At 35.4% G+C, this 26,087-nt stretch overlaps 1 protein-coding gene across 12 annotated transcripts in view; it reads right to left on the bottom strand.

The window, feature by feature from the left end:
* The window catches only part of LOC117167986 (rRNA N6-adenosine-methyltransferase ZCCHC4), a 223,859-nt gene that overhangs the window by 26,167 nt on the left and 171,605 nt on the right, over positions 1–26,087 (bottom strand). The window contains exon 5 of one of the 12 annotated variants that reach the window (XM_033353284.1): positions 8,518–8,877. The exons of the other annotated variants lie outside the window; for them this stretch is intronic. Within the exon in view, the coding sequence (XP_033209175.1) occupies positions 8,861–8,877 (17 nt within the window). The 3' untranslated portion in view covers positions 8,518–8,860. Of the gene's footprint in view, positions 1–8,517; positions 8,878–26,087 lie in introns of those variants that run through there. 12 annotated transcript variants of the gene reach the window in all.

Genomic DNA, 26,087 nt, shown 5'->3' with positions numbered 1-26,087 from the left:
GTCCTTATCATCGGCGCTCTTGGAGGTGCCAAGCTTTCACTTGCTAATAGCCTAAAAAGCATCCCTGCGTGTCAACAATATGCTAGAACACTTGCAGGAAAACTGCAGAAGGCGGTTGTCCTTGGGTCGCTCCGTGTTCTTAGGGTCCACGAGGCTTTTGCTGGATCGTCGTATTGATACCTTTACAGACTGTAACCACCTATCTCACGGTTGTGAGACGTGGTTGTGGCTGAAATTTTACTGCGATTTCGCTGGAAGCGGGTGCAATTTTTCAGATTAGCACCCGCTCCCGGCGAAATCCTGCTGTTGTCTTTATGACAAATTTTTAATTATATATATATATATTTATTTATTTAAATAAATATAATAAATAAATTGATAAATAATACCATATAATTTAATAATAAATTTATAAAATTAAAAAAATTAATAAATTGAATATTAATTAAAATAGACAAATTATTTTGAAATAAGACATTTTTCAGCTAAGATTACACACGCCCTCAAATTTTAAAGCCAGAGACCAAACCTAATATTTCCGAAGGATTTTGATGCGCTGAATCCGAATGCGAGCTCAAAATTGCTCCTATACGTCAGGTTTTCAAGATATCCTAATCAAAAAGTGAAAAAACGCGTTTTTAAACTGTTTTTGAGGTTATGTAACCGAACAAGAAAAATGTCTAACACAATAGCTAATATGGAGTTTGAAAGTACTAATCTTCCCCTTTTAAACCTACTTGGATTTATTAGGATATCTTTATTTTTCACCAAAATATTGTAATTTGAAATTTTTTATTTTAGCGTTTTGACCCATTAACTCTGAGGTGTTCAGATTTATACAACGCATTCTCTATTGCTGACGGTAAGATATTTTTTCTTCACAATATTATCTCAGGGGTTTTCGATGGTGCCCTTTCTATTGCCGGTGTCAGTTTCTTGTTATAACTTCTAAAACATCCGATATGGGAGTCACAATTTAGGGCTTTAAAAAAGAACAAAGGATCCCGCACAAAATACCAACAAAAAATCGTGCATTTTTTGGAGCCAAATTTCGCACATTGATAAAACAACAGAACACGGACTGCGCGGAATGCTAATGCGCACTCTGTGTGCATTCTGATGTCGAGAATATAAAGTTCCAGTATATCCGGCACTTCTCATTCACGACAATTACCTCGATTTCCCTAGGAGCATTTAAAGGAGTGATATTAAGGTTAATGCCGTAAGAGTGACAGAGATGGTAATAAAGCACTCTTAGTGCCGCATTGTGCTTTGGTTATAGGTCGTTCCCGCATAAGTTGGACAACTAAATAATATGTGAGCTAAATGCTCATGGTGTACATGGCACGCCCTGCAGCTATCATCGGGAATGTCTTGGCTCAAAATGTGGCGACGGTATTTTAAGGTGGAAATGACAGCGTCTTGGCATGCCAAAATGAAACCCTCCGTACTAGACTTCAATCCGAACGATTTAAGGAAAGCAAACGTAAGCTCACACAACATTAACTGATCCTCCACATTTTTGTCGAAGATACCGTGCATCCTCTTATCGAAGAGCTGTTCACGAAAGTTTTTCTCTTGTGCTTTCTTAATCCGGGCTTTCAGCAGTGAGTACTCGAAATAGATAATATTTGATGAATTTTTCTCACCCCTAATACTAAAGTTAAGTCCGAGTGTTTCAGCAGCTTCCTCCGCTGCTTTGTAAAGAAACGCTCCTATGCCCACTACTTCGTGCTTCCTAAGCATTTTAAGACGGTTTCTTCCATTTTTGATTCTATGTGCTCTACCCAGAATAATCCTATTGCGAAGACATTCAAGATTCAATATTCCGCGAACACCTTGACGTCGTGAGATAGATAAGATTTGATGCATTTTGCTCACCCCTAATACTGAAGTTAAGTCCGAGCGTTTCAGCAGCATCCTCCGCTGCTTTATACAGAAACGCTCCTTTGAAAGGTGTTCGTCCATCCTTGCAGAGTCCCGTATGCAAGAATAAGGCTGCGTACTCTGAGAGGTCGCCCGGTATCCCAGAGTCACCATTCCAGACACCTTGCCCAGGGGTCTTTCAGCTTTCGGCACGGTTTTTACACCTCCGTTTAGGGGTTAATTCCTTTGGGACCACCCCTGGACAATTGTCCGAGACTGCCTATTTATTTTTGCAACCATATTCAGCAGAAACCCTTGGTACAGGGACGCTCTATCCCTTCGGTTTGATTCTAAAGGAATCAAAACCGAACCGAATGTTTCCGGTACCGGGAATCGAACCCGAGCCTTCTGGATGAGAGTCCAACGTTGCCAGAGCAAAAATTCACATAAACAATTTTGTCGGAAAAAATAAAATCTCCATAGTTTTTAAGATTTCAGTCTTTTTCATCTCCATTTTTTCAAGAAACTGTTTAATATTGCGTTCAAATTTACTGACAGTGATACCCATCATTACTGCGCTTCAATGGCCTTCGGGATAATACACACGTACTGCTGGCTCGTAAAATTCCAAGCTACAGCTTTTGAAATAATGTCCACGTTTTAAGGTCTCCTGAGTCAGAAATCAAAAGTTTTTATGTCGGTGTCTGTCTGCCACCGTCGTCGTTGTTGTCGTTATCGTCTTTATACCGGATAACTTTCGAAAGAATAATCGGATTGGATTGTCCTTTGGCACGCAATTTGAGGGACCAAAATAAAAGATCGAGTTCGTTTACCAGCCATTCTTTATAAAAATTTAAAAAGTTAGAGTATTTTCAAAAATTTTCAGACCACTTTTTTCAAGATTTGAAAATTCTATCGACAGCTATTTATAGTAGAAAAAAAGACGAAGCATTTATCTTCATGAGAAAAACGTTATTTTCTCAAGAGCGTACAAGACTTTTTAAACATCATTTTAAATTTTGTTTTAAAAAATCGAAAATTCAAATGGTGATGCCAAAGTTAGCTTATTCTTTGGACCTCCCTAGCAACTTGGGGGATAATATAGAAATAAGTTACAGTTATCAAATTACTCGTCATTGAAAACCTGAATTAGCATCGCTTTTTGCTTTTTTTTAATCTACCATATTTAGGGGTTAAGAAGACCCTAACAAATTAAAAATAGGAGACACCACTAATTATAAAATCATTTTTCATCCTATTTTTTCTATAAAATAAACCTTACAAAAGTAAAATCACTTATTTTCTTTATTAATAACAAGTTGATGTGACGAATGATTTTATAATTCGTGGTATGTCGCTGTTTAAAAACGATTTTCAAAACCCACGAAATTTAAACCGCCAAATTCTTCAATGATTCACTTGGAATTGGTTAACTTTTTTTCGTCAAACTCATTTTCCCCTAATTGAGCAACTTAATATCTTAGAAGTTTTTATTTTAACTATTTAAACTGAAAACTGCACATTTAATTGCGATCATCACCCTAGACTGTTTGCAATTTTAGGTAAACTTCCACATTTTATTGCTTGGATTTCGGAATTCGATTTTACGGAATGCTATTTCGCTCTTCTATAAAATTTCGTTTTCTGTTTGTTATCTAAATCTGTATACTGCAACCATTCAAACATTCTTCAAGAAATAAAATGAAAACTAGTAATAAATTCATTACATTTTTGAGCTTGACAATTTAAACAGAAATTACAAATTAAATGAATGTTTAAATTAAACGTTCAACTATTAAAATTTAAATTAATTAAATTGAAATATTTTGATTGAACATTTTTAAATCCACCTATTTATGTAAAATGTGCAAAATCAAAAAAAGTAGAAAAAAAATATATTCCTCTGTTAGCCCTGGCTTTTCAGCGCAAAATCTTGGCTGAGATTTTTGTCACCAGAATCCCAGTGATACATTAGTGTAATTAGCTAGAGCGTTCGGTATAGACTTAGGTTTTAGGCAGTTGTTATAATTAAAATATTTTTTTTGTGCAAAATTATCATTAAAATACATCATCTGTTTCGAGCTTCTGTAATGGAAAATCTACCGAAAATTCTACAACAGTAAGTAAGTAAGTCCCTAACGGTCAAACCTTATGTAACTCTAGTGCAAGCGTTCAATCTGAACCAGTTAATTCCCATTCTTAATATTTGTATATTAACCTTTGTCTCCATGTGATTGTAAATTTCTGAAACTTTAATCACAGTTTCAATAAAACTATCTTGAGAGTTCATTTGGCAATTAATCTGTTTGAAAAATCTCATGAAATTATAATGAAATAAAATGGCGCCTAAAATTTAAACATGAAGAGTGGTTTTTATGTCTGAACTAGAATCAATCGAGTAATTTAAGAGCCAAAATGTTTCTAAGGGGTTTCCGATATTGCTAAATTCAAATTTGAGGTCGAAATCACAAAATTTAAGTTGGTGTATCTAAAAAGGCGCCTCTCTCCGTCTTACAGGAGTGTTGCTTCACTCAAAATAGAATTAGTCGAGTGATTCGGATCCAACTAGATCAATACGCATTACGATGGGTATCTTTCAAATAGGCTTCTTCAGTGCTTTATGATTTTGTTGAAAATTAAAACCATTGCGCAAAATACTAAATAGCATGTCTCACGGATTCAAAATACATGATAATGAGGATGATCATCAACTAACCCATCATCCATACATGGATGACCTGAAGCTATACGTCATTTCAGACCACAAACTGCAGCAAGTAATCGATATCACAAAGCTTTGGGTTCAACAAACAATGTTGGGCTCATCAAATGGTCAAACATCTACCCAGAAAGCTTAAACAGAGCCACCTGTGTAGAAATGACGAAGCATTAAATGCACCACAGTAATTCAGCGTTTTGAAGGCTAGTTCTACCATGACAAAGAGGGGGTAGGGGCGTTTTAGATGTTAAAAAACTGTATAAGTCACAAGTTATACAGGTACGAGATTATTTTAACAAAAAGCAAGATGTTAAGTTTTACAATACCAACTGCAAAGCGGATTTCCATTACACGCAATTGAATTAGTCCTCACAGGACGCCTTGAATTTTAGGGCAGACACAGTAGAGGAATTGGAAATGCAATGAAGACAGAAACCCATCCACGACGAGCACCACAAGGCGGTAGATTACCATGATATGGACCGTGAAATATCCAATATTTGGCTGAAAAATAGCGTTCTGTTTCAAAAAACGGAAGAATGCTACATTGCAATTCAGGAGGTTTTCAGCACCAGTGATTATCGCAAACGTGTGATACACCAACATGTGGTAGACCGGTACCGATTATTAAGAAAGACAAACGAATCCATCGAGCACATTATTTATGATTGTCGCGTAATGGCTCAGAGAGAATATAATCACAGACATAATGATGTAGCAGGCATTATACATCAACAACCTGCCATAAACCTAGGATTTTTAAAAGAATGGATGCCTTTCCATAGATACATTCCAATGCGCTTTTTAGAAAACGAAGATTATATCTTATATTGGGATATTACTATCCAAATGGAACATTGCATTCGAGCCAATCACCTTAAATCGTGACGCCAGAAAGAAAAAGTGGAAGAGTCGACATCATCGAGATTGCTTGTCAACTACATAATCATATCTCGAATGCACAGAACCGATTTTTCGATAAAATGTTCAGGTTTTTTTTCAGAACCAAAAACGTACGAACAACAGCAGTCACGCTCAGTGGCAGCTGTCCCCACACGTTCAGTTCGTGCCTAAGAACCTTGTTAAACGCCAGGAGGCATATTCATCGGAGTATCCAATTATCTAAAACGAATTACCCTTTCATTGTTATGAGATTACGGCTGATTAGAAAAACTGACATTATGAAATCATGCCTTAATTCAATTCTAATAGGCAAAAATAAACTATTCATATAATTACAGGAAAGAGAAAAAAGATTCATGAACATCAGTTCATATTTGCAGTAATAATATAATTCTTTAGGTAATAGATAACTAAGGGGGTATCGAAAAAAAGGTTGTTTGCGCGAAGTTCTAATAGCAATGAAAACTTTCTTTTGGGACTCAAAAACACTCTGCTAATGTTTCATACAAAAAATTCCTTCTGTCTCCGCAAACATTTTTTTTTTTAATTTTAAATTATCAATAAAAATAGTTCAAAATAATTCAATTTATACCTGTATAGCGAAAATTCCATTCAAATATTTTTTACCCTTCCTAATTGATATTTAAAATTGATATATTGCTCTTTATTTGACAATAAACTTAATTTTTGCTATATAAATTATCAGAAAAAAAAAGTTTTTAATAAGTGAATTTGTAGCTACATATCAAAAAATGATTCACATATTTTTTACTCTACCTTAGTGACCATGAGATTTCAAAATATCGAGAAAAAATCGATTTTTTCGCTATTTTCTTAGCGTTACAGCACTTTTTCCAATATTTGACCATGAATTATCTGATATATGTTAAGAAGAATGTATTTTCAATATGTTACACCAATAATATATGCAGAATCTCAATATAAAAATCATTTTTATTAATTTTGGATTACAGGGAAACATCTAAAATAGATATATTGCCCTTTATTTCACAACAAAACTAATTTTCGGTGTCCAAATAAGGTAAAAATGTTTTCGAGTGTACCTAGATTTACACTTTTACAGTGAGGAGGTAATTTAAATAATGTTTATGCGGCCAAAATGACGTAGAGGATTAAAAAAAAACAGATTTAAATTTTTTCGCTATTTTCTTAAAGTTATACGACTTATCAACTATGTGACCATCACACGAGTATTATATATTTCTTAAAATATATACTGAATAGAAGCAAATAACGGAATAGTCGGAACATATATTAGCTTGCTATAATTTCATTAAATTATCAAAGTATTGCCAACAACTTACTTTTATCTTGATTTCTGACGTAAGTTTTAATTTATTCGTCCTATTTTAATTTCGAAACAAAATCATTTTTCATTTAAAAAATGGGCAAGCTTTTTCGGTTTTCGAATCTTGATCAGATGATTCTATCTCTAACTTCAGAGGAGTAAGCTTGCCGAGATGCGGATGTGACTTCTTTCACACACCTTTCCACTGCTTGAGTATGGCATGGAAGATGAAAAATTTCTTTGGAAATGAAATGAGTTACGTCCGTCCTTGTGAATTCGGTCAGATTTTCAATTGTCATCGATCTAGTTAAAGGCGGTTCCGAAATTTTGCACTCCTCCCAGTCGATGAGTTCCGTGTAGTCTTTCGCGTCAAAATTCAACGGAGGAACCTCGAATTTCCTTAATTTTGATTCCCCAGTTGATTGTCTCGCAGAAATTATTCGAGACACTGCGAGCTTGCGGATTTTCAGCCTTTCGTCACATAGCATAGCGAGAAGATTTTCTGGGTGAGCAAAGTAGGCATTATTTTGTATTACTTTTTGAATACACTCAGCTAATCTTCCTTCAGGTACGCACTCAAAGAAATGCTTTTCCAGAGATGTTTCGGGGTATCTTTAATAGATAGTTGAAACTTAATTTCGAACCACATTGGGAAATATACTCTCATTATGAATTGAACTAAAACGCTTAAATCCAATGATGGATTCTCTGTCCTAATGTAAGTTCGAAGAGTTCTACTCATCCTAGTCAACCATCTGACGTGCAATAATTTCCCTTTACTTTTTCGAGCAAGTTCTTCAGAACACTCTCCTTCTTTGATAGCATTCAAAATATCTAGCAGGTACTTTTGATCAAAACTAAGATCACGGTTGTCAACTACAGGAGAATTAGGACTGTCGACAGCATGTAAGTTTACAGCCGGAAGTTCTTCACAAGAAGTTGAGCTTTTACCGATTGGACCAGAAAAATTGTTAGAACCGCAAGTTTCTCCATCAAGTTTTATAAACAAAGCTTTGAATGGCAGCTTATTAGCATGTAGCTGAAAGACACTCCATTGTAGCGGTTTACCAAATTCTAATTCCAGCAATCGAACTATACCTGCGTGTTTACCAGTTTTCGTAGGACAGCCATCACAACTCACACAATCTAGATTGGAGGTATTAATTTCTTGGTCAAATAAAAACTAAAAACTATCATATGTAGTCGGTTTTGCATCTGAAGAAGATGAGAATATGTGTCCTAAATAAGTACGTCGTGTAAAACTGACGAAGCCAGTAAAGCAAAAGACCTGTATCCGATGCCGTATCTTCGGCGGGCAGGTAATAGTCTTTTACACTATCATCCATAATCGAGCCACAGTAAGAACTTTCACCTTTTGACGCTTTCATTGGATAACTTCTTCACTTTGATCTTGAAGCACATCATTTATTAAACGCTTCGATTATACTTCATGATGATCTGATTGTTTCGAATCAATTTTTGGAAGAGACGTAAATGATTTTCTCATTCGCATGGAAAATCTCTTATCTAAGAGAAACATTCTAGCAGCTTCAGAAATATCTATCTCACAAGGACATGAAGGATTATCACACTTACAAGTCGCAAAATCAAATAACTTTGATTTCTTTGCACGGAACGTATTTAATTTTCTTTTATACCAAGATTTATCTTTATCTCTTCCAAGCGAGTTTTTCCATTTCTTCAACTCATCTTGATCTGTTTTAGCGATCTTTGCGATTCTTGCTTCTGTAAAATTTGGGATGCAAGTTCAATTCCATATATCCTGCAGCCTTGTCACAACTAAACGTGAAATATCAGAAAAACTTAGGTATCTTTTAGATTCTTTTTCAGCTTGAATTTTTTCGCATTCGAAAAAATAGTATCTCATTACATCAAAGTGTCTCATTAATCTCCGGTTACCTTATTCACTGAGTTTCTAATAATTGGGCATTCGCTCAACAAGTCCATTTTTCCAACTCAAACCTCTAACAAATCACATACGACGTTTACTGAATTTAATACGAAAAGGAACTGCTGTTTAAAATTCGAGTTTTCCAGCTCTCTTATAACAATTCTTTTTCTGAAAAAAAAAACGGTTATGAAACACAAAATGTAAACAAAAGCCTGGTAAGCTGTGGGGCACTGGTAAAATGTAAACAAAACCTTGATGAACTCAAAAATTGCAGAGAGCCATGTTTGTTTTGATTCTGGGGATTAGCGAGCGGACCGTGAACGCATCAAAATATCATCTAATATTAAGAAATTAAAAATTTTAGATTTTGCTCATTGTTAAAACTACAAATAACTTCGGTTCAAAAATTAAACAGGATGTCCAAATTGAAACTAATGTCAGAAATCAGAATAAAAGTAATGTACCGTCATCACATATTATTTGACAGGCAAAGCAGGCCTAGCACGAATCTTGTCGCGCGAAAGTGTGAAATTCAAATCTACCGGAAGAAACAGAGAGAGTGAGAATGGATCGCTTATGTGAGAAAAGAGCGCATCGACTCAACTCGTGGCGCGGGTCGTTCGATTCAGTGTTCTTACGAACTCGGTTACGCGTAGAGTTCTACTGCGACTAAAACGCCTCCTCGGCAACGCCTCTGTGGCAATTTCTAACTCGTTTTCCACCAATTCACCCGTGAATTGGGATGTTCTGTCAACCCCACCGATTTCTATCGAATGAAATCGGGATGAATCTCGTCCTAATTTTACCAAAACAAACCGATCGAATGACCTCGCCGCGAGTGTGACGCCAACGCCGGTTCGCCGTGAGCACGCGGTGCTATCCAAATTCGGTGTTTTTCAAAGTTACAGTTACTCTGTACAAAAATTCATATTGTACGACAATTAAAATAAATCTGGGTTTTTTTCTGCCGTAATAGGCTTTTTCCCATAATCAGTGCCTTTTTATTTCGAATCCACCCAACTTTTTAGATCAGGGCTGGGGGTTTTTTAGTGTTCGTTTTAGTGTTCGTGATCAGAAATTTAAGCAAGTTGCCGAGCCACCGACGGCAAGGCAATTCAAAACAATTTAAGTAATACTTTGATAATTTAATGACATTATAACAAGCTAATATATGTTCCGACTATTTTTTATTAGATTTTATTCAGAATAAATTTTAAGAACCATGTTGCCGTAACTGTAAGAAAATAGCGAAAAAGTCGATTTTTTCGATAGGGTAGAAAGTATTTTAATGAAATTATCGCTATACAGGTATAAGTCGGCTTACTTTGAACTATTTTAATTAATAATTTTAATCTACAAAAAAATTTTTTTGCTGCTCAAATTTGAAGAATTTTTTATTCTAAAACTTTAGGGTAGAGTTCCTGACTCCCAAAAGAAAGTTTTCATTGCTATTAGAACTTCGCGCAAACAACTTAATTTTTCCGGTACGCCCTAATGTACAATAGGATGAAACAAAAAAACTTTTTTTTTAGAGGGCAATGATCCCCCATTTCATTCCAAAATCCGAAAGAAGAAATTCCTTCATTTTTTACTTCGATTTTAACACGAGTCGGTTTTGCCTTGAAATTTTCCATGTAAAATGCATGGAGAAAAATATATTTTTTTGTTTTTAGAATGATTTTTTAGGGTTTAGGAAAATTGGACGAGAAAGTATAGAGACTTGTAGGGAATTATCCAACGAAGAATTTTATGTATCAGGCATATTTGTTAAAGTAATTATTAGTTATAAAAACACACACAAATATATATAAATATGATTATTATTAGTTGAATAGAAATTTATATCACTCAATGATAAGAAACTGCCCCTTCGACGAATTGAATAAAAAAATATATTTTTTAGACAAATGGAATTTGCATGACTAGAAATTAATTAACCAATATTTTTGGTCACGTAATGTGACTGAAATTTATATTTTTGCGACATTCACTCTCAACTTACGTGAGAACAGATGCTGCCGTCAGAACATTTTGAAGATTAGATATACCAACTTGGACAATATAGGTCAAATTGCATTATTCTGGTTAAAAATCTAATATAACGAGAAAGAATAGAGATAACTCAACAGATTAAAAAAAATAATGTTCAGGTTACATTAGGGGTTGAAAGAAGGGGTACGTGGTTGAAAGAAGGGGTACGTGGTTAAAAATCAGAAAATTCGCTGAAAAACATGGTAAAGAGTTTTCGTGGGTGGTAAAAACGATTCTAGTAACCATTTCTTCACAATCCTTAACTGTATGGACGGTTTCTTGCTATCATTCTTCTTTCTCGGGGTGGAAATGGACAGCGAGAATATGAAAACGCGAAATATCGCAGAATAGAATTGCAAATGGTTCTCGTGGGGGTTGAAAATCATTTCAGCATCGTTTTCTACGTTTCTTAAAGCGAGTATTATTTATTTTTTAGTTCAACTTAGATTGTGATTGTGTAAAAACATAGTATTAATCAAGCAGATTATTTTTAATTCTCCAGTAAGTTTGACTTCACTATTTTTAAGAAATATGCGGTAAAAGTAATCTATGTTTTCTTACTTTTTATGCATTGAATAAAGCATATAAAAAAAGTACTTGAAGTTTTCACTTATCATATTATTATTTAAATAAATTATTGGTACAATATAGTACCAATATTGTATAAATATTTCATTAAAATACTAGCATAATTAGCTCTCTCTCCAAATTGTATTAAATTAAAAAACATATTCATGCAAAAAAAAGTTTTGTTAACAATGCAAAAATAATTTAAAACGCTGAAGATCTAAAAATAATGATAATAGCGAGAAACCATCCATATAGTTGAGAATTTTGAAGAAATCATAACCAGAAACGCTTTTGTCAGCCACGAAAACCCTTTACCGTGTTTTATAGCGAATATTCTTATTGTTAGACACTTACCCGTTTTTCAACGCCTAATTAAGGAGTTGATGGTATCCTAATAATTTTTACCTCAATCTGCATAACATTTACTACAATTTAAAAAAAAATCGCATTGATATTATGATTCCCCTTTAAGATTCCGCAAAAATAAAAGCAAAAGGTCATCAATTTTTTGAACATGCTCAACTTCACTCCTTACTTCAAACCCTACAATTAGCAATGAACACATTCTTACATATTTTCCTTTAATTCACGTAACATGAACTTTATTTTTTTTTTTTAATTTGTTGAGTTACCTCTATTCTTTCTCGTTATATTAGATTTTAAACTAGAAAAACGCAATTTGATTTGCAACAATTGTCACTGCGGAGTAACATCTTGAACGCGAACACCGGCAGTTAGGCCCCTGTCTCGAGGCAGTACATTTTTACCTCTACGAGAGATCTGATCAAGAGAGAGTAACTAATGAAGATAATAATAAATATACGAGGATACATGCGGAATTTATGGGTGTATGTTCAATCAAAACTCGCATCCTATATCTAAGCATAACAGTGGTCCCAGTACGGAATCGGTTTGGTCAGACTTTTCAAAATTGGTGCTAAATCGATTCTTCAATAAAAAAATAAAAATTCGAAAATTTTGGAAGGATTTTTGGCATATTACCAGGTAAAGTAAGTACTTTTATTTTACACATTATTTTTAGGCATGCGGCCACTTCGTGAGTGCAAACATTTTTTGCGAGTGCAAAATTTTCGTCAGTGCAACGCATTTTTAACTATACAAATTTCGAAACTCGATTCCGATAAATAAAAGTAAAAACAAATTTACAGAAAACCTCAAGTGGGAGAAACATGTTTTATAAACTGCCACGTTTCGGAAACCAAATTTAAAATTGACGATTTATACCGCTAATTGCAAGAGGATTTTGTAGCGTAAATATCAAGTCACGTAGTAACATACGATCTATAATGCTGATTTTTCTAAACGAAAAAGTTGAAAAACAGTGTAACTTTCACAATCATATTACATTTCTTTTTAAATCCTCTTGAAATTTATATCCAACTATATAGTCGTTCAAGGATGTCGTCAATCGACCTCCTTACATCAAAACAGTACCTTTGCTTCGTCTGTTACAAGAAAATCTGAGAACCCTTAAGAGAATAATAACTAAAAAAACTAACGAAACAACAATAGTCAAAGATAAAGCACGTTCTAGATGCAAGAACTGAAGAATGGTTAATCTACTGCAAATCTTCGTCGGTCTTCTTGTCGTAAGTAGGTAAGTGGTATTTTCTTAACATTATTGTTAATTTACGTATTAAAATTGACCCGTCGAATGAGCAGAATTCATGCGAGAAGCGCTCTGATAGATATTTATCTCCGTACTCTGATTATAAGCACAATGTCAATCTAGTAAAAATATCGCAACTCCAGCGGCAACAATCTTATGGGAATAGAACATGCGCATTACAGAAATTCGTTAAAAGAAATTTCCTTAGACAACATCAAATTTTCCTGGAGTGGCATCGATTCCAGAAACGCGAGTTTTCGCGAAAATCAGGTAAAATGTATTTAAAATCCTATAGGAAAGAAGTAAGTGAACAAAATGACTTAGCAAAAATATCAACTTTTAACGGTGATGCAAATTCCATAGAATTTTTAATCATACAGCACCCCTGTTGATTTTATTCTTGATTTAAAATGTACCTTTGCAATTCCCACAAATAAAGCTTTTTGGATATAGGAAACGGGAAAATTTTTCCAAACATATATGACGAGAATGTAGCAATTTATGCAGGTAGGATTTTAGAACGTAGTCCCGAACTACAAACAAGCAGTGTTAGATAGTTATCCAGCAAATTAAAATGACGAAATCCCTGCTGAAACGAAAATATTAATAAAAAATTTTCGATATTTAGATAACAAATCTGTTAAGGATAAACAGGTTCTGTAGGTCGAATAAATCAAATAAATAATCTTTTATATCAAAAGAATGTCCACATATTTTCTTTTAAATATATAAAACGGACGAACAAGACGTGGTTGAAATTTTTTTGTGACTTTTGTAATGAACAAAACAGAATAGTGAAATCGAAGTAAATATGAAAAAAAAGAAGGAGAACAAGTTCGATTCGTGTCAAAATATATATCATAAATTGGGCGCTAAATGTGATCTTCAACCCTCTCCCTCAATTTGTGCCTAGTGAATTTGTAATTGAAATAAGACTGAGTCCTTTGGTACATAAAATGTGTTTAGGTCCTGGCATTGGTTTCGTGAGAACGTCGGCGATCATCTTTTCAGTCGAAATATATGACAGTTTTATTGATCGACTATTCAACACATTACGAATAAAATGATGCCTGATGTCAATATGTTTAGACCTCAAGTGGAAAACTGGGTTTGCTGCCAACTTTCCAGTACTTTGATTATCATTAAAAACCTCTGCGCTGGAAAGCTGCGTAAATCCTAATTCTTTCAGAAACCCGATGAGATGAATGACCTCTTTGGCTGCGTCGGTGAAACCCATATATTCGGCCTCAGTCGAAGAAAAAGCAACTGTTCTTTGTTTTCGGGTTTCCCAGGAGATCGCAGCTCCAGAAAGCATGAAAACCAAACCGGTGTAAAACCAACTATCAATGATGCAGTTCGCCCATTCAGCATCGACGTAATCCTTTAGATTTTCTTCTTATTTTTTGTAGACGAGTTTTAGATTGATGGTGCCCTTTAGGTATCTTAGAATACGTTTAGCCGCAATCCAATGAACCCTATTGTGACAGGTATTAAATTGACTTAGCGCACTAACGGCATGAGAAATATCAAGGCGTGTGCCAACAGTAATGTACATTAGAGCTCAGTGACGCCGTTTTGCTGAGGCAAATCGTTGCCTGATTCCAGCATTTTAAAGTTTTTCTTCCATTGCTTATATTTGACGAATTTGGATACTACATCAGAATTATATGAAAGAAAGTAAACTTCACACCAACGACTTTTGTCGTCTGTCAGGGTCAGAAAATAGTACGCCCCGCCATTTGATTGCGTTCTCATAGGACCGCAGAGATCACCGTGTATAATTCCAAGAATTGTGGGCGATCGTTCAATGCGTTTCGGGAACGGGGTGCTTATCAGCTTTTCAGACACATGATTTCCACAAACGTAGATCAGCAGCGTCCTTGGAATCCAAACCTGAAACATTTTTATTTTTCAGCATGGAGATCATATCCTTTGAATTTAAAAGAGCCAAACGGTGGTGCCATATAGCTGCGTCTGATATTTTGTTGTTTAAAACTGCGCAAGCTGACTCTGCTCTATCACGCAGGTAGTATAAATCGCCTTCACGATCGGCTATCATCTTTACATTTCCTTTAAGGTCACTAACGACTGCCCGATTAGCTGTAAATAATATTTCGCATTTTTTTGTCGACAATTTTTGCGACTGACATAAGTTTAGTCCTTAAATCAGGGACATAAAGAGTATTTTCTAATTTGATTGGCTTACTCTGTTTCCCGGCCGAAGTTATTATCCTGACCTTAGCTTTTGCTTTTACCTCTGTGACTGCACTGCTGCAGAAACTACAGTTGAAGTTTACTCGTGAACCTGAAGAATTTCCGCCATTCTGATGTCCGCTGGTGGTCCCACCCTTCGATGCATTCACACTTGGATGTTGACTTTTCGCGAACATAGCGCCGGATTCAATCTCCTTCAGTTTTTTATTTTTTGCGTCGCACTCCTCTATAATTTTTACTTTCAGAGCCTCTGCATCAAGCAAATTGTCACCGGACTCAATTGCACAGTGGAAATTCTTAAAACTGTTTGGCAAGGAATTCAGAAGCATGATTGTGAGCAAATCGCCGTTTTTTTCGACATTCATATCCTGAAGTTCTTTGCTGGCATCAGAAAATGTTGTGAGATGCTCTTTAACATCTTCACCGTTCTGCATTTTTTGCTTTGTACGTTGTTTAAGCAATGTTGCCTTACGTCTAGGACCTTTTGACAAATAAATACTTTGAAGTGAATGGATAAAATGAAGTCAGACTTAGCTTTACGATCCTGAGTGATCCATGCTTTTTGTGCAGTTACAGATGCAATGTCGCCCTCGATTAGTGCAGGTTTTTCTTTTTCGCCGATGACGTACTCCCACATGTGATTTTTAACCAACAGGGCCTCAAATTGAATCCGCCAGGTATAGTAATTATCCTATGAGAGAGTCTCGAGTCGCGTGGAATTCACTACGTTCGTCTTTGCCATTGTAAACAAATTATCACTCGCGTGGAACTATCATAAAACAAAATCCTATACGCATTACTGTTTGTGTTTTTGAGAAATCAAACGTTTTACACTAAGCAATGACGTCACGAACAAACAAGCTTCGTGCTCACGCTTCCACGTTTTTTTTTTTTAATTTTACGGATCTGAGCCCATAACCTGATAAGGATAAACAGGATCCGCAGGTCGAATAAATAAAATAAATTATCTTTTATACCAAAAAAACGTCCACATATCGATGGGTTCTACGATGAATAAGCTATCTTTTCAATACCGTTAAGAATTAGGCTAACTTCATTTTGTATGAAATTTAGTAAACATGTAGAAGTGTTAAAATAAATAAAAATCTTTTGAAATTTCTTGTTTTGAAGGTTATAGGAGCCTAAATTACATTATAAACTATAATACAAAATGCTCTAATTTTGAATTCATTGGAAATATTTCAAAAAATAATATGTTATTTATTCCTCCTGAAAACTTAGCTAAATGAAATTAGTCTAATTCTTAACGGGAACAAAAAGATAGGCTTTTTTCTTAGAACCCATCGATATAATCTATTGAATATAAAAACCGGAAAGACAAGACGTGGTTGACAATTTATTAAAACTTTTGTAATGAACAAAACAGAATCGTGGAATCGAAGTTAATATAAAAAGAAAAGAACGAGAACCATACCATCAATTTAATCAAGCCATACACGAACTAATTTAATAAACAAAGTGATGCATTGTCTTTCACAAATGTTGTGTATCATGAAATACCCACCGTGGACGACAAAGCAGTTTTCTTCCACTCATACAGACATCCACAATGTCAAAAGAACGAAATCCGTTCACAAACCAAAAAAAAAAAAGTTAAACGAAAACATAATTACACCGTCAATATCTCTTTATAAGTCCACATTGTTTGTAATTCACAAAAAGCTAGATCCGCAAAGAAATAAGCGTTGAAGTATGGTGGACTACAGAGCATTAAACGAAAAGACAATAGGAGACGCGTACCTATTGCCGAATATAAACGATATACTTAACCATTTGGGTAAGGCGAATTTCTTTACTGTGCTTCATTTCGTCTCCGGGATCCACCAAATTCTCATGGCTCCTGCAGATAGGCACAAAATGGGATTTTCAACATCATACGGCCACTATAAAATTTATAAGAATTCCCTTCGGATTAGAGGGAGCCCCAGCCAACTTCCAATGTCTTATGGATTCTCTTCTTTTAGGATTACAGGGACTCGAGATGTATGTATACCTCGACGATATGATTATTCATGCGCAAAATTTAAAATAACATGACTGAAGGTTCCATGAACTTATGGATCGCCTGAATAAGGCAAATCTAAAATCATAACCAGAAAAGTACGGATTTTTGAAACGGGAAATTGCTTATTTAGGTCAAGTCATTAGTATTCAAAGAGTTATGCCAAATCCAGATAAATTAAAAGCAGTAAAAGACTTCCCAGTTGAAAAAAGCGAAAAACATACGCCAGTTCTTTGGACTGACATGTTATTACCGACGCTTTATTAAAGATTTCGTGGAAATATCAAAGCCTCTCTCAGATCTAACTAAACAATTAGTAGACTTCGCGTAGATATCCTCACAGTAGATGCATCTAATTACGTCATCGGGGCCGTATTAAGCCAATGCGAAATTGGGAAAGATTTGCAAGTAGCTCTTACATCGAGAATTTTATAACCACGTGAAACGAAAAATTCCACAATCGAACGAGAATACTCAGCAATAGTTTGGAGAATGCGTCACTTTGGATTATACTTATATAGTCGATAATTTAAAATCATCACTCACATTAACCCATAGAACATTTAAAAATAAACGACCATACAACTAAGAGATTAGCAAAATGGCGCATTAAACTTGATGATTACGAATATGAAATGAATTACAAGCCAGATAAAGCGAATCTTAACACTTGCCATTAAACGGAAATCTCGACCAACAACAGACGAGAAAACCCATAAGCAACCAGGTTAACGCAGTAAAACCACTCACAGGCATGACAAACGACAACCGCAGGAAAAATCTTCTGATAACAGGATCACAAACCGTCTAAGTCTGAAACATAAGAGTGACTAGGTGTACCTCATTTTTTTTTGAGGTCGCTGAATCCGAATCCAGTGTCCTTTTGACGCAATCAGGTCAGTATCAACATCAGTTCAAGGTCAAACCCACAGATGAGATGAAAGTCAAGAGAATTTAATGGTCACATTTAGAAAAACCCGAAGAGTTTTTATGAAAGTTGTGTGCTATTTAGAATTTGTAACCTTACTGCCATTAAGGAATGCTATAGTATCAGGTGCTTTTTGAATATATTAAATTTGAACTCGCTTAATACAGCGTGAAAACGCTTTAAATTCAGTTGAAGTGGTTTTAGCGTTATCCATTCTGAACAACGTGGAGGTACCACTTATTTCAGAACTTAACTGTTACAGAAACGGGGGCGCCAACGATAAATAAAAATGTAATGCTCGTTTAAAACGACTTTTTTTCTGACGAACGCGTCTTTTTTGACTTAGATGATCTTCGAATACTATTTCGTTTATGAATGGTCTTCATATTCCTTTTTAGGCACCAGCAAGAGTCAGATATCATATGAGTATCCCATACACCTTGAAATCTATGCTTCATGTCTTTAAAGTCCTGACTTGCCAAAGCTTTGCCATGCTTCTTTTTCATCATTAGTTATTCTTCGCTCAAATTCATCATCGTTTATCAGAGCTCTAATTTGCGGACTCTCTCTTTTATTTTACCATCGAAAAGTTTAGGAAACTTCTCGAAAACGTACTCAAAAGCATTACTGTCTACTTTTCTCATTCCCTTAAAAAATTGTTTCACTAAGCCGAGTTTTATATTTAATGGTGGTAATAGCACTTTTATTGGGTCTATTAAATGTTTATTTATAACATTAAATGATCCTGGATTAAGATTTTCTCAAAGAGTCTAATTTTTTTCACATAATGCTCACAAGTTTGTCTATACATTTGCATAAAAAACATTGGTGTTTTGTAAATCTACTCTGTAGTCCCAGCATCATTGTTATAATTTTTAAATCTCCGCAGAGCTGCAATTTGTGGCTATTGTAATTCAATTTATTAAGAAGAAAATGAAGAGTTGTAGACGAATCTATGAATAGCCGCTACTTGTTAGCATCATAAGGTATGCTTTTAAATTTTTCAACTAATCCCTTCACATTATTACAATAGACTATGTCTCCTATCGAAGAAAATAATTTTCTAAAAGGTCTATCTTGATCACGGTAAAAGCTAATTTTAGTGTTAGGTGCTAAACAATTTTTTTCATTCAGGCTTGATGCTATGAGTTCTGCATTTGCCTTAGAAAGACCTAAATCTCGAATTAGATCACTTATTTCTTCTTGGTTAAAGTATCCTTTTTTTAATTTCACTATCCGATGCGGACTCTTTCTCTAGATCATCTTCTCTACCTTCTTCATTTTTTTATTCTTCCATGCCCTCTAAATTGTTTAAATTGTCCGGATTGTTGCATTGACTTGTTTCCATAGAACTTTCTCTTTCAATGCTGCTAGTACATACTGGATAAGTAACTGAATCAAGAACAGGGTAATTCAACGTATGTAAATTCTTTGAGTTAAATCCAAATCACATGCAGAGAGATACGAATGGTCAAGAATTTGTTTTGTGCCACCATAACAATTAATGTAAATATTTTTTACAGCATCTGTTGAAGATCTTCTATTTTTGGGTATAATGTATCTACCACATATAACACAAAATGTATTTCGACTATCACAAGGTGGCATGGTGATGGAGACAAAGTGGTTTAAAGGGATATTTCCAAAAAACTGAAGCTAATTAAAATTTATGCCGAATAAAATCTTCAGGAAACCTACTTATGAACAAACTTAATTCTAAAAAAGACTAAACGCAAATATAAATATAGCAGTGAGACTAGTCTTACCCTATATACAAGCTTAAGAAAAGTTGCCTAAATGACAAATTTTTACTAAGCAAAATAGATTTCTACGATGAATACTGTATCAAACTTTACTAGTGATGGTTAATATTAATATCACCAACAATGTAGAGAAGTATCCCTTTGTAAACGCTTCAACAAAAGCTACTTTTTCTTCATGTTTTCAAGGATACCATAACCAAACTATAATCTATAACGTCTATTGATTGCCACTCACACCTGATGCGTTTAAAGTGTTGCGGTCAACAGGCGTTGTAGATGTTATACTTTTTAAAAGTTTTTATTGTTGCAAAAAAAAAACTATTGCGATTACTCCATGACATTCTAATAAAAAATTTAACGTAGAATCCAAGTCCAATAGCTCTACGATTGTGCAATTTATTTCTTCAACATCAACATTTCGTTCTAATAACCCTAGCGAACCGAATGAATGGAAAGGACACTCTTCAGAGTATCCTAATAGCATACACATAGTATCCCTTCCGTATCATTCAACAAAAACTGAAAAAAACAGCAAGATCAACTTTTAAATTGGTAACATTCGGATGCTACGTTAAAATTACCATTAAAGGTCACGGAGTAATTGAAATAGTTTTTTTATAACGGTAAACAGTTTAGAAATATATGACGTATAACGCCTGTTGATGGCTATACTTCAAACGCATGATTTGTAGGTGAAAATTAGTGAAAATGCAGAGAAATGCTTTTAAACTGAACTGAATGTAATCGATAAGTTTACTGATTCGCTGGGAATTGCATGAAATTTTACAGGTAGTAATTGCCTAAAATCTACACCTAGAATTATAATTTTTTTACAAAATGGTAAATCAACATTCATGAAGTTATGTATTGTTTGATCGACGAATTCCAAAGCATACATTCGGGCCATTGGACCTTCATTACAAATAAAAATACCTGCTTCTCGTAAGTAATGAGCATCTTTAGATTCACTTTTTATACGCGAGACGGAATAAAAAAATAGAGGACCTTGCATACCGAAAGTTTTATTTGCAGTCAAACTTATAGCCCCTTTGGCTGTTACACAGTCACATACAAAATTATTTTTCCGGTTCTGGAGGTCAGACCATGTTTACTATATGTTTTTGAGGTAGCTGAATCTGAATCCAAGGTCAACAAATACCAGCACGTTAGGTTTCAAACATAACCTCAAAAAATCTCATACAACTTTTTTTTGGGATCCGCGGGTCAGACCATGTTTATTATATGTTCTTGGGATCGCTGAGTCCGAGGTCCTAAAAATCGCAGCAACTAATGGTTTTGAAATAAACTCAAAAAACCTCATAGTCTAAAAAAACTCCAGCACGTCTGGATTTCGATTTTTAAAGAAACTCGTGAAATTTATTAATTCGACTTACGTGTGTCTGCATACAGCGCACATGCTCGCGGTGACGATGGGCAACGCAGTGATTCTGTGATCCGGCCGAGTCCCTTGATTACGGACCCGATAACGGTCCCAGGATAAACTGATTTTTGTTTAATATACGGCTAATGTCAAAAAGTAGAAGTTTTAAATAACTTAGATTACAAGATTTTTGGAGGTTCTGTAGAAAACCTGACATGCTGATTTTTTCGACTTTGAATCGGATTCAGCGACCCCAAAATCATATAATAAACATGGCCTGACCCCGGGACACAAACAATTTTTTGTCCGGCCTCCATTGATAATTCGTAATTGCATGCACGTCAAGTAGGCGTAATTTGGCCGCTTACAGCCCATGAGACCTTCGCACACGCGCTCTCCGCCGCCGGGCCGACTTGAAACTTCAAGTCCGCCACATACAACTTTACGCCCGCTACATGAAAGTTTACGCCCGATACAGAAAGTTATATTTATCTTTACAAAATAACATAGATATACCCCATAGTCTCTCTTCAGCTAAGTAGGCCATTTCTTCCTTTCACTTATAATTTAAAATTGGCAAGGACACCAAACATCCTTTATCTGTTTCACATGCTTGTTTTCAAGGATAGTAGACAAAGGATAGTAGAAGGATGGTAGACATAGTCTGACCCCCGGAGTCGAACAAAAATTGTTATAAGTTTTTTTGAGGTTATGTCAAAATTCTGACGTGTTGGAGTTTGTTGGACCTCGCATTCAGATTTAGCGACCCCAAAAACACACGATAAACATGGTCTGATCCCCGCAACAAAAAAAACTTTATGAGGTTCTTTGAGGTTGTCAGAACCCTGACGTGCTGGGGTTTTTTCGATCTCGGATTCTGATTCAGCGACCCCGAAAACATATAGTAAACATAGTCTGACCTCTAGACCCGGAAGAAGATTGTGTGTGTGTGTGTGGCTGTGTTATTAGTAATAGTCTGAGATTACTGATGAATAGATATTAATAGGCAGTATAGACATAAGAAAAAAGTCCTTATTCAAAATGATTAATTAACAAATTCCAATAGATATTTTTCCAAAGTCCAAAATCTTGAATGATATAGAACTGCCGATTGTTGTTAACTGCAGGAATATTAATTTCTATAATCAACTTAAACTTGTAACCTTGCAATGCCTTGAAGTGCACTTTTCCTGAAATATTGATTAGTTAACGCTTATTGATTAGTTATTTATTGATTAGTTAAAGCATTCTTTGTCGACTTCTTAACCGGAAAAGAAGTAAGCGCGGGAATAAAAAGAGAACAATGTGAAAATATTTCCCTGCTCCGTCCGCTTTTCCTTATACGTGCGCGTCGTGGAGTGACCTTGAAGATTCGGCCGATAACGGGTGTGCTATGGGGGGTTTTGGGACGTTAAGTGTACAAACGAAAAACGAAAAAAATAAGCTTTGTGCAACCAGAGTTAGGAGTGAATAATTAAATTATTCAAGGACTAGAAGGTTGATGACTGTGAAACAATTTCGAATTATCCTTTCAAATGAACCTTCGGGACGGCAGTTACGATGCGCGTGTTTAGTGAGTGAAAATGGTGGAAGCTGTCACTAACAGGGATTTAAGCCACGGGTCAGACGTGTATTATCTTTTTTGTTTGCTTTTTTTACTTTCTTTTTAAAACAAAAAAAAAAAACAAAAAAAGAATATGATACTACAAAATTTACGTTCCGTTTGTGTTCTCTCTCTCTACATCTCTCGCAAGCCGAAAAATAGTTGAAAGGTACTTGGATGTTTTGTAAATGTCCTAGTCATCAAATTTTGAATTTAGCCCGTCGACTCTTCACACTCTAAGGTCAGGCGGTAGTATTAAGGAGAAAATAGGTTTAATTTTCGATGTAGTTGTTTTTCAATTATATTTTTTAATTGTGTACTATTTTGAAAAATTCCGAAACAGAATAAACTCTAGTTTCCACTTATTTGGAACTATACAAAATTCAATTTTAGAAACTTATTTGCGACCCTTACACTTTTCAGAAATTTAGGGCGTTTATAAAGGTACTTCCCAAGGAAGCAGATTAAAAGCATTGAATTTAGTATATGATAAAGAAATTTCTGAAAGTAACGTGGAGTAATGTACGTCACTTTGCAGTGCAGTCACCCAAAAATGGTAAAATTGTAACGATTCAATTTAAATATAAATGTACATAGAAGCCGTCCTTTAAGAGCCAAAGCGCCTCGTCCAGCTTCAATGTGCAAGCACTGAACATCTTGAACGTTTTGGAGTCAGTAGGGCACTGGCAGCAGCTCAGAAAACGGTCTGATAAAGCACCTGTCGCATTGTAAGAAACTTTCTCAACCAACAGGGAGCAAGTGACAAAGAACCTGTGGAGTGGCAGGTGGCAGCTCTGAGAAAGCATCTAGAGGTGACGGCTTGCACCTACAATGCTCGCGGTCACTGTTTAAGTATAACAGCGGTAAAAGACAAATGCAAAACTACACCATGCTTGTAATTTTGTACCTAAAACATCATCACAACAGATCTCATACATCGTAGTAAATTAACTTATAATATTCTCATCTCATCAGTGACTTGGCTCAGTTCGTAGTTATGATAAAAAAACCTGGTCCCCCCAAAAAATGTTTGAAACAAAGAAAAAAATAATAATAATTTTCATGTCGCTTTGTAAGAAACTTTCTTGACCATTAGGAAGCAAGCGACTGAAAACCTTTGGAGTGGCAGATGGTAGCTCTAAGAAAACTCGTAGTTGTATACCTACAACATCAGCGTAGAAGGTTTCAAGCATCGTATTGGATTAACTTATAACATCCAAATCTCATCAGTCACTTGACTTAGTCCTTGGCTATGACATATAACCGGCTTCACCCAAGTAAAAGTTTTGAATTATAAATTAATATGATAATGTTCTTGCGTTGGTGTCGCTGTAGGGCTTGAGCTTTCCTCTCATGACTTTGACGGCTATGTTGGTGGTAGCACTGCTACTGACAGGATTCCCCATGCCAGACAGGCAGATATCAAAGAGCAGAGGAACTAAGAAGAATACGGAAACCCATAAATACTAATGGATAGTATTTCAAAGATTTTGAAACGCTTCTCGCTTAACTGGGTTCGTCGGTGCGCTCCTGGATCTGTCGCTGGGGACCAGAGCATGCAGGACAATCGTGACGGTGAACTGCGAGATGGTCAGGCGGATCTCACCGATCAGAAACCTGCCCAACAAGAACATCTGTGTCAAACGGTAAGCAGTAGTATGATGGGAACAGCGAAATCTCCGAAAAACTGATATGTAGAACCAACAGAAAGGCATTGTCTGCCCAAGATGGATATCACAAATTATCAGCGTGTACTAATAGAATACCTTAACAGCAAGGTTTTAACTATGCATTTGAACGCAATACAAACTGCGTTAGAGGTACAAACTCTTGTATACTGTGTAGCTGTGGCAACCGTTAGAATGTTGGGCCGCTGATTGATTCCTACAAATGCAGTCTTTGTCCCAGAAAGGGATCGAGATCCACCATAGAAGTTGAGGTTGGATATGGATGTCAGCAAAGTAAGGTGCAAATTGGGTTAATGAACTCACAATAAAAAGGAAATAGAATCAGAAAGCTAATAAACCATGTTATTCAAATTATCCACCCTCGGTACATCGAGACATTAACACCAGCAATATTAGTACACACCAGACGGCGTTGGTACAAGAAAATTAGTGCATGAAGGCAACAAAATCGAACCTTTAGACAAATGAAGAAAGTTTCTACCGCGAACTGAGTGTAGAGCAAAATAACCAGCAAAAAACCGCAGTCCCTCAATTGTCAGGCACGATTAACTACCGATCGGGTGTTCACAGAAAAATTAACATATGCAATTTGGACACTGCGTGGTTAGAACTGTAGAAAACAAGGACAAGAAATAGCCCTAAAATGGACCTAAAAACATCATAGCATTAGATGTTTCAGCGTCTTTGAAAAGGGCATGTAACTGGAAAGCTCCAGGTCCGAAATTGGTGCACAACTTCTGGTACAAGTATCTGATAAAAGTGCATCATGCATTGGCAAAGTGTTTTCAAAAGATCATTTAACACCCAGATTTGATGCCAGACTTGTTTGTTTTTGTTTGCTTTTTGGTCAGTCATCAGAATGCGTTGGAACAGCGAGAAACGAGTGTGTGCCAACCGCCCAAGGACCCTAAACAGACCTAAAAGCCAACATTCGAGAAGAAACGGCCGACATATCCGCTATCGTGCTGGATCATACTAGCAATGATTATTGAAAATGGGGACGTCACCTCCAGGTTATGATTTCTAAAACCATGTAACATGAAACTTTAGATAACTACCTACATTATAAAAAAATAAAAACAGGTTTGATTCATAGAAACAATTTTATTGTGTTTTGAAAAATAAGGAAGTTATGCTGCCGCACCATGTATTTTTTTAGGAGCTAGTTTCAGGTATTATAATAAAACTCATAAAAACAGTCTCAAGTGGTACTAAAATGATACCACTGGTACTAAAGATTCTCAAGGGCGAGTTGAGACACGGGGCACTCTAATTCTGATTGTTGCCAATGTGTCGGAACTAATTGACCTTTTGTGCATTTTGATTGGCTTGAGTTGACGCGATTTTCAAATCATAATTTTATTTACAAGATAATTCAATACAGAATAGAATCCTTGAATGGTCCTACTATTTTTATAGAAATACAATGTTCAATAAAATGTTAAATAAAATACTAGTTAATAATTCTACAACTCGAAAAATACAATCTTCTACTAAAATACGTAACGCTTGAATCATTCCAAAATACCTTATTATACATAACTTAT

This window comes from Belonocnema kinseyi, chromosome 2 (genome assembly GCF_010883055.1).
Source record: "Belonocnema kinseyi isolate 2016_QV_RU_SX_M_011 chromosome 2, B_treatae_v1, whole genome shotgun sequence".
Taxonomy (NCBI): domain Eukaryota; kingdom Metazoa; phylum Arthropoda; class Insecta; order Hymenoptera; family Cynipidae; genus Belonocnema; species Belonocnema kinseyi.
The sequence above is the reverse complement of the archived record's forward strand: the minus strand, read 5'-3'. Positions and strand labels throughout refer to the sequence as shown.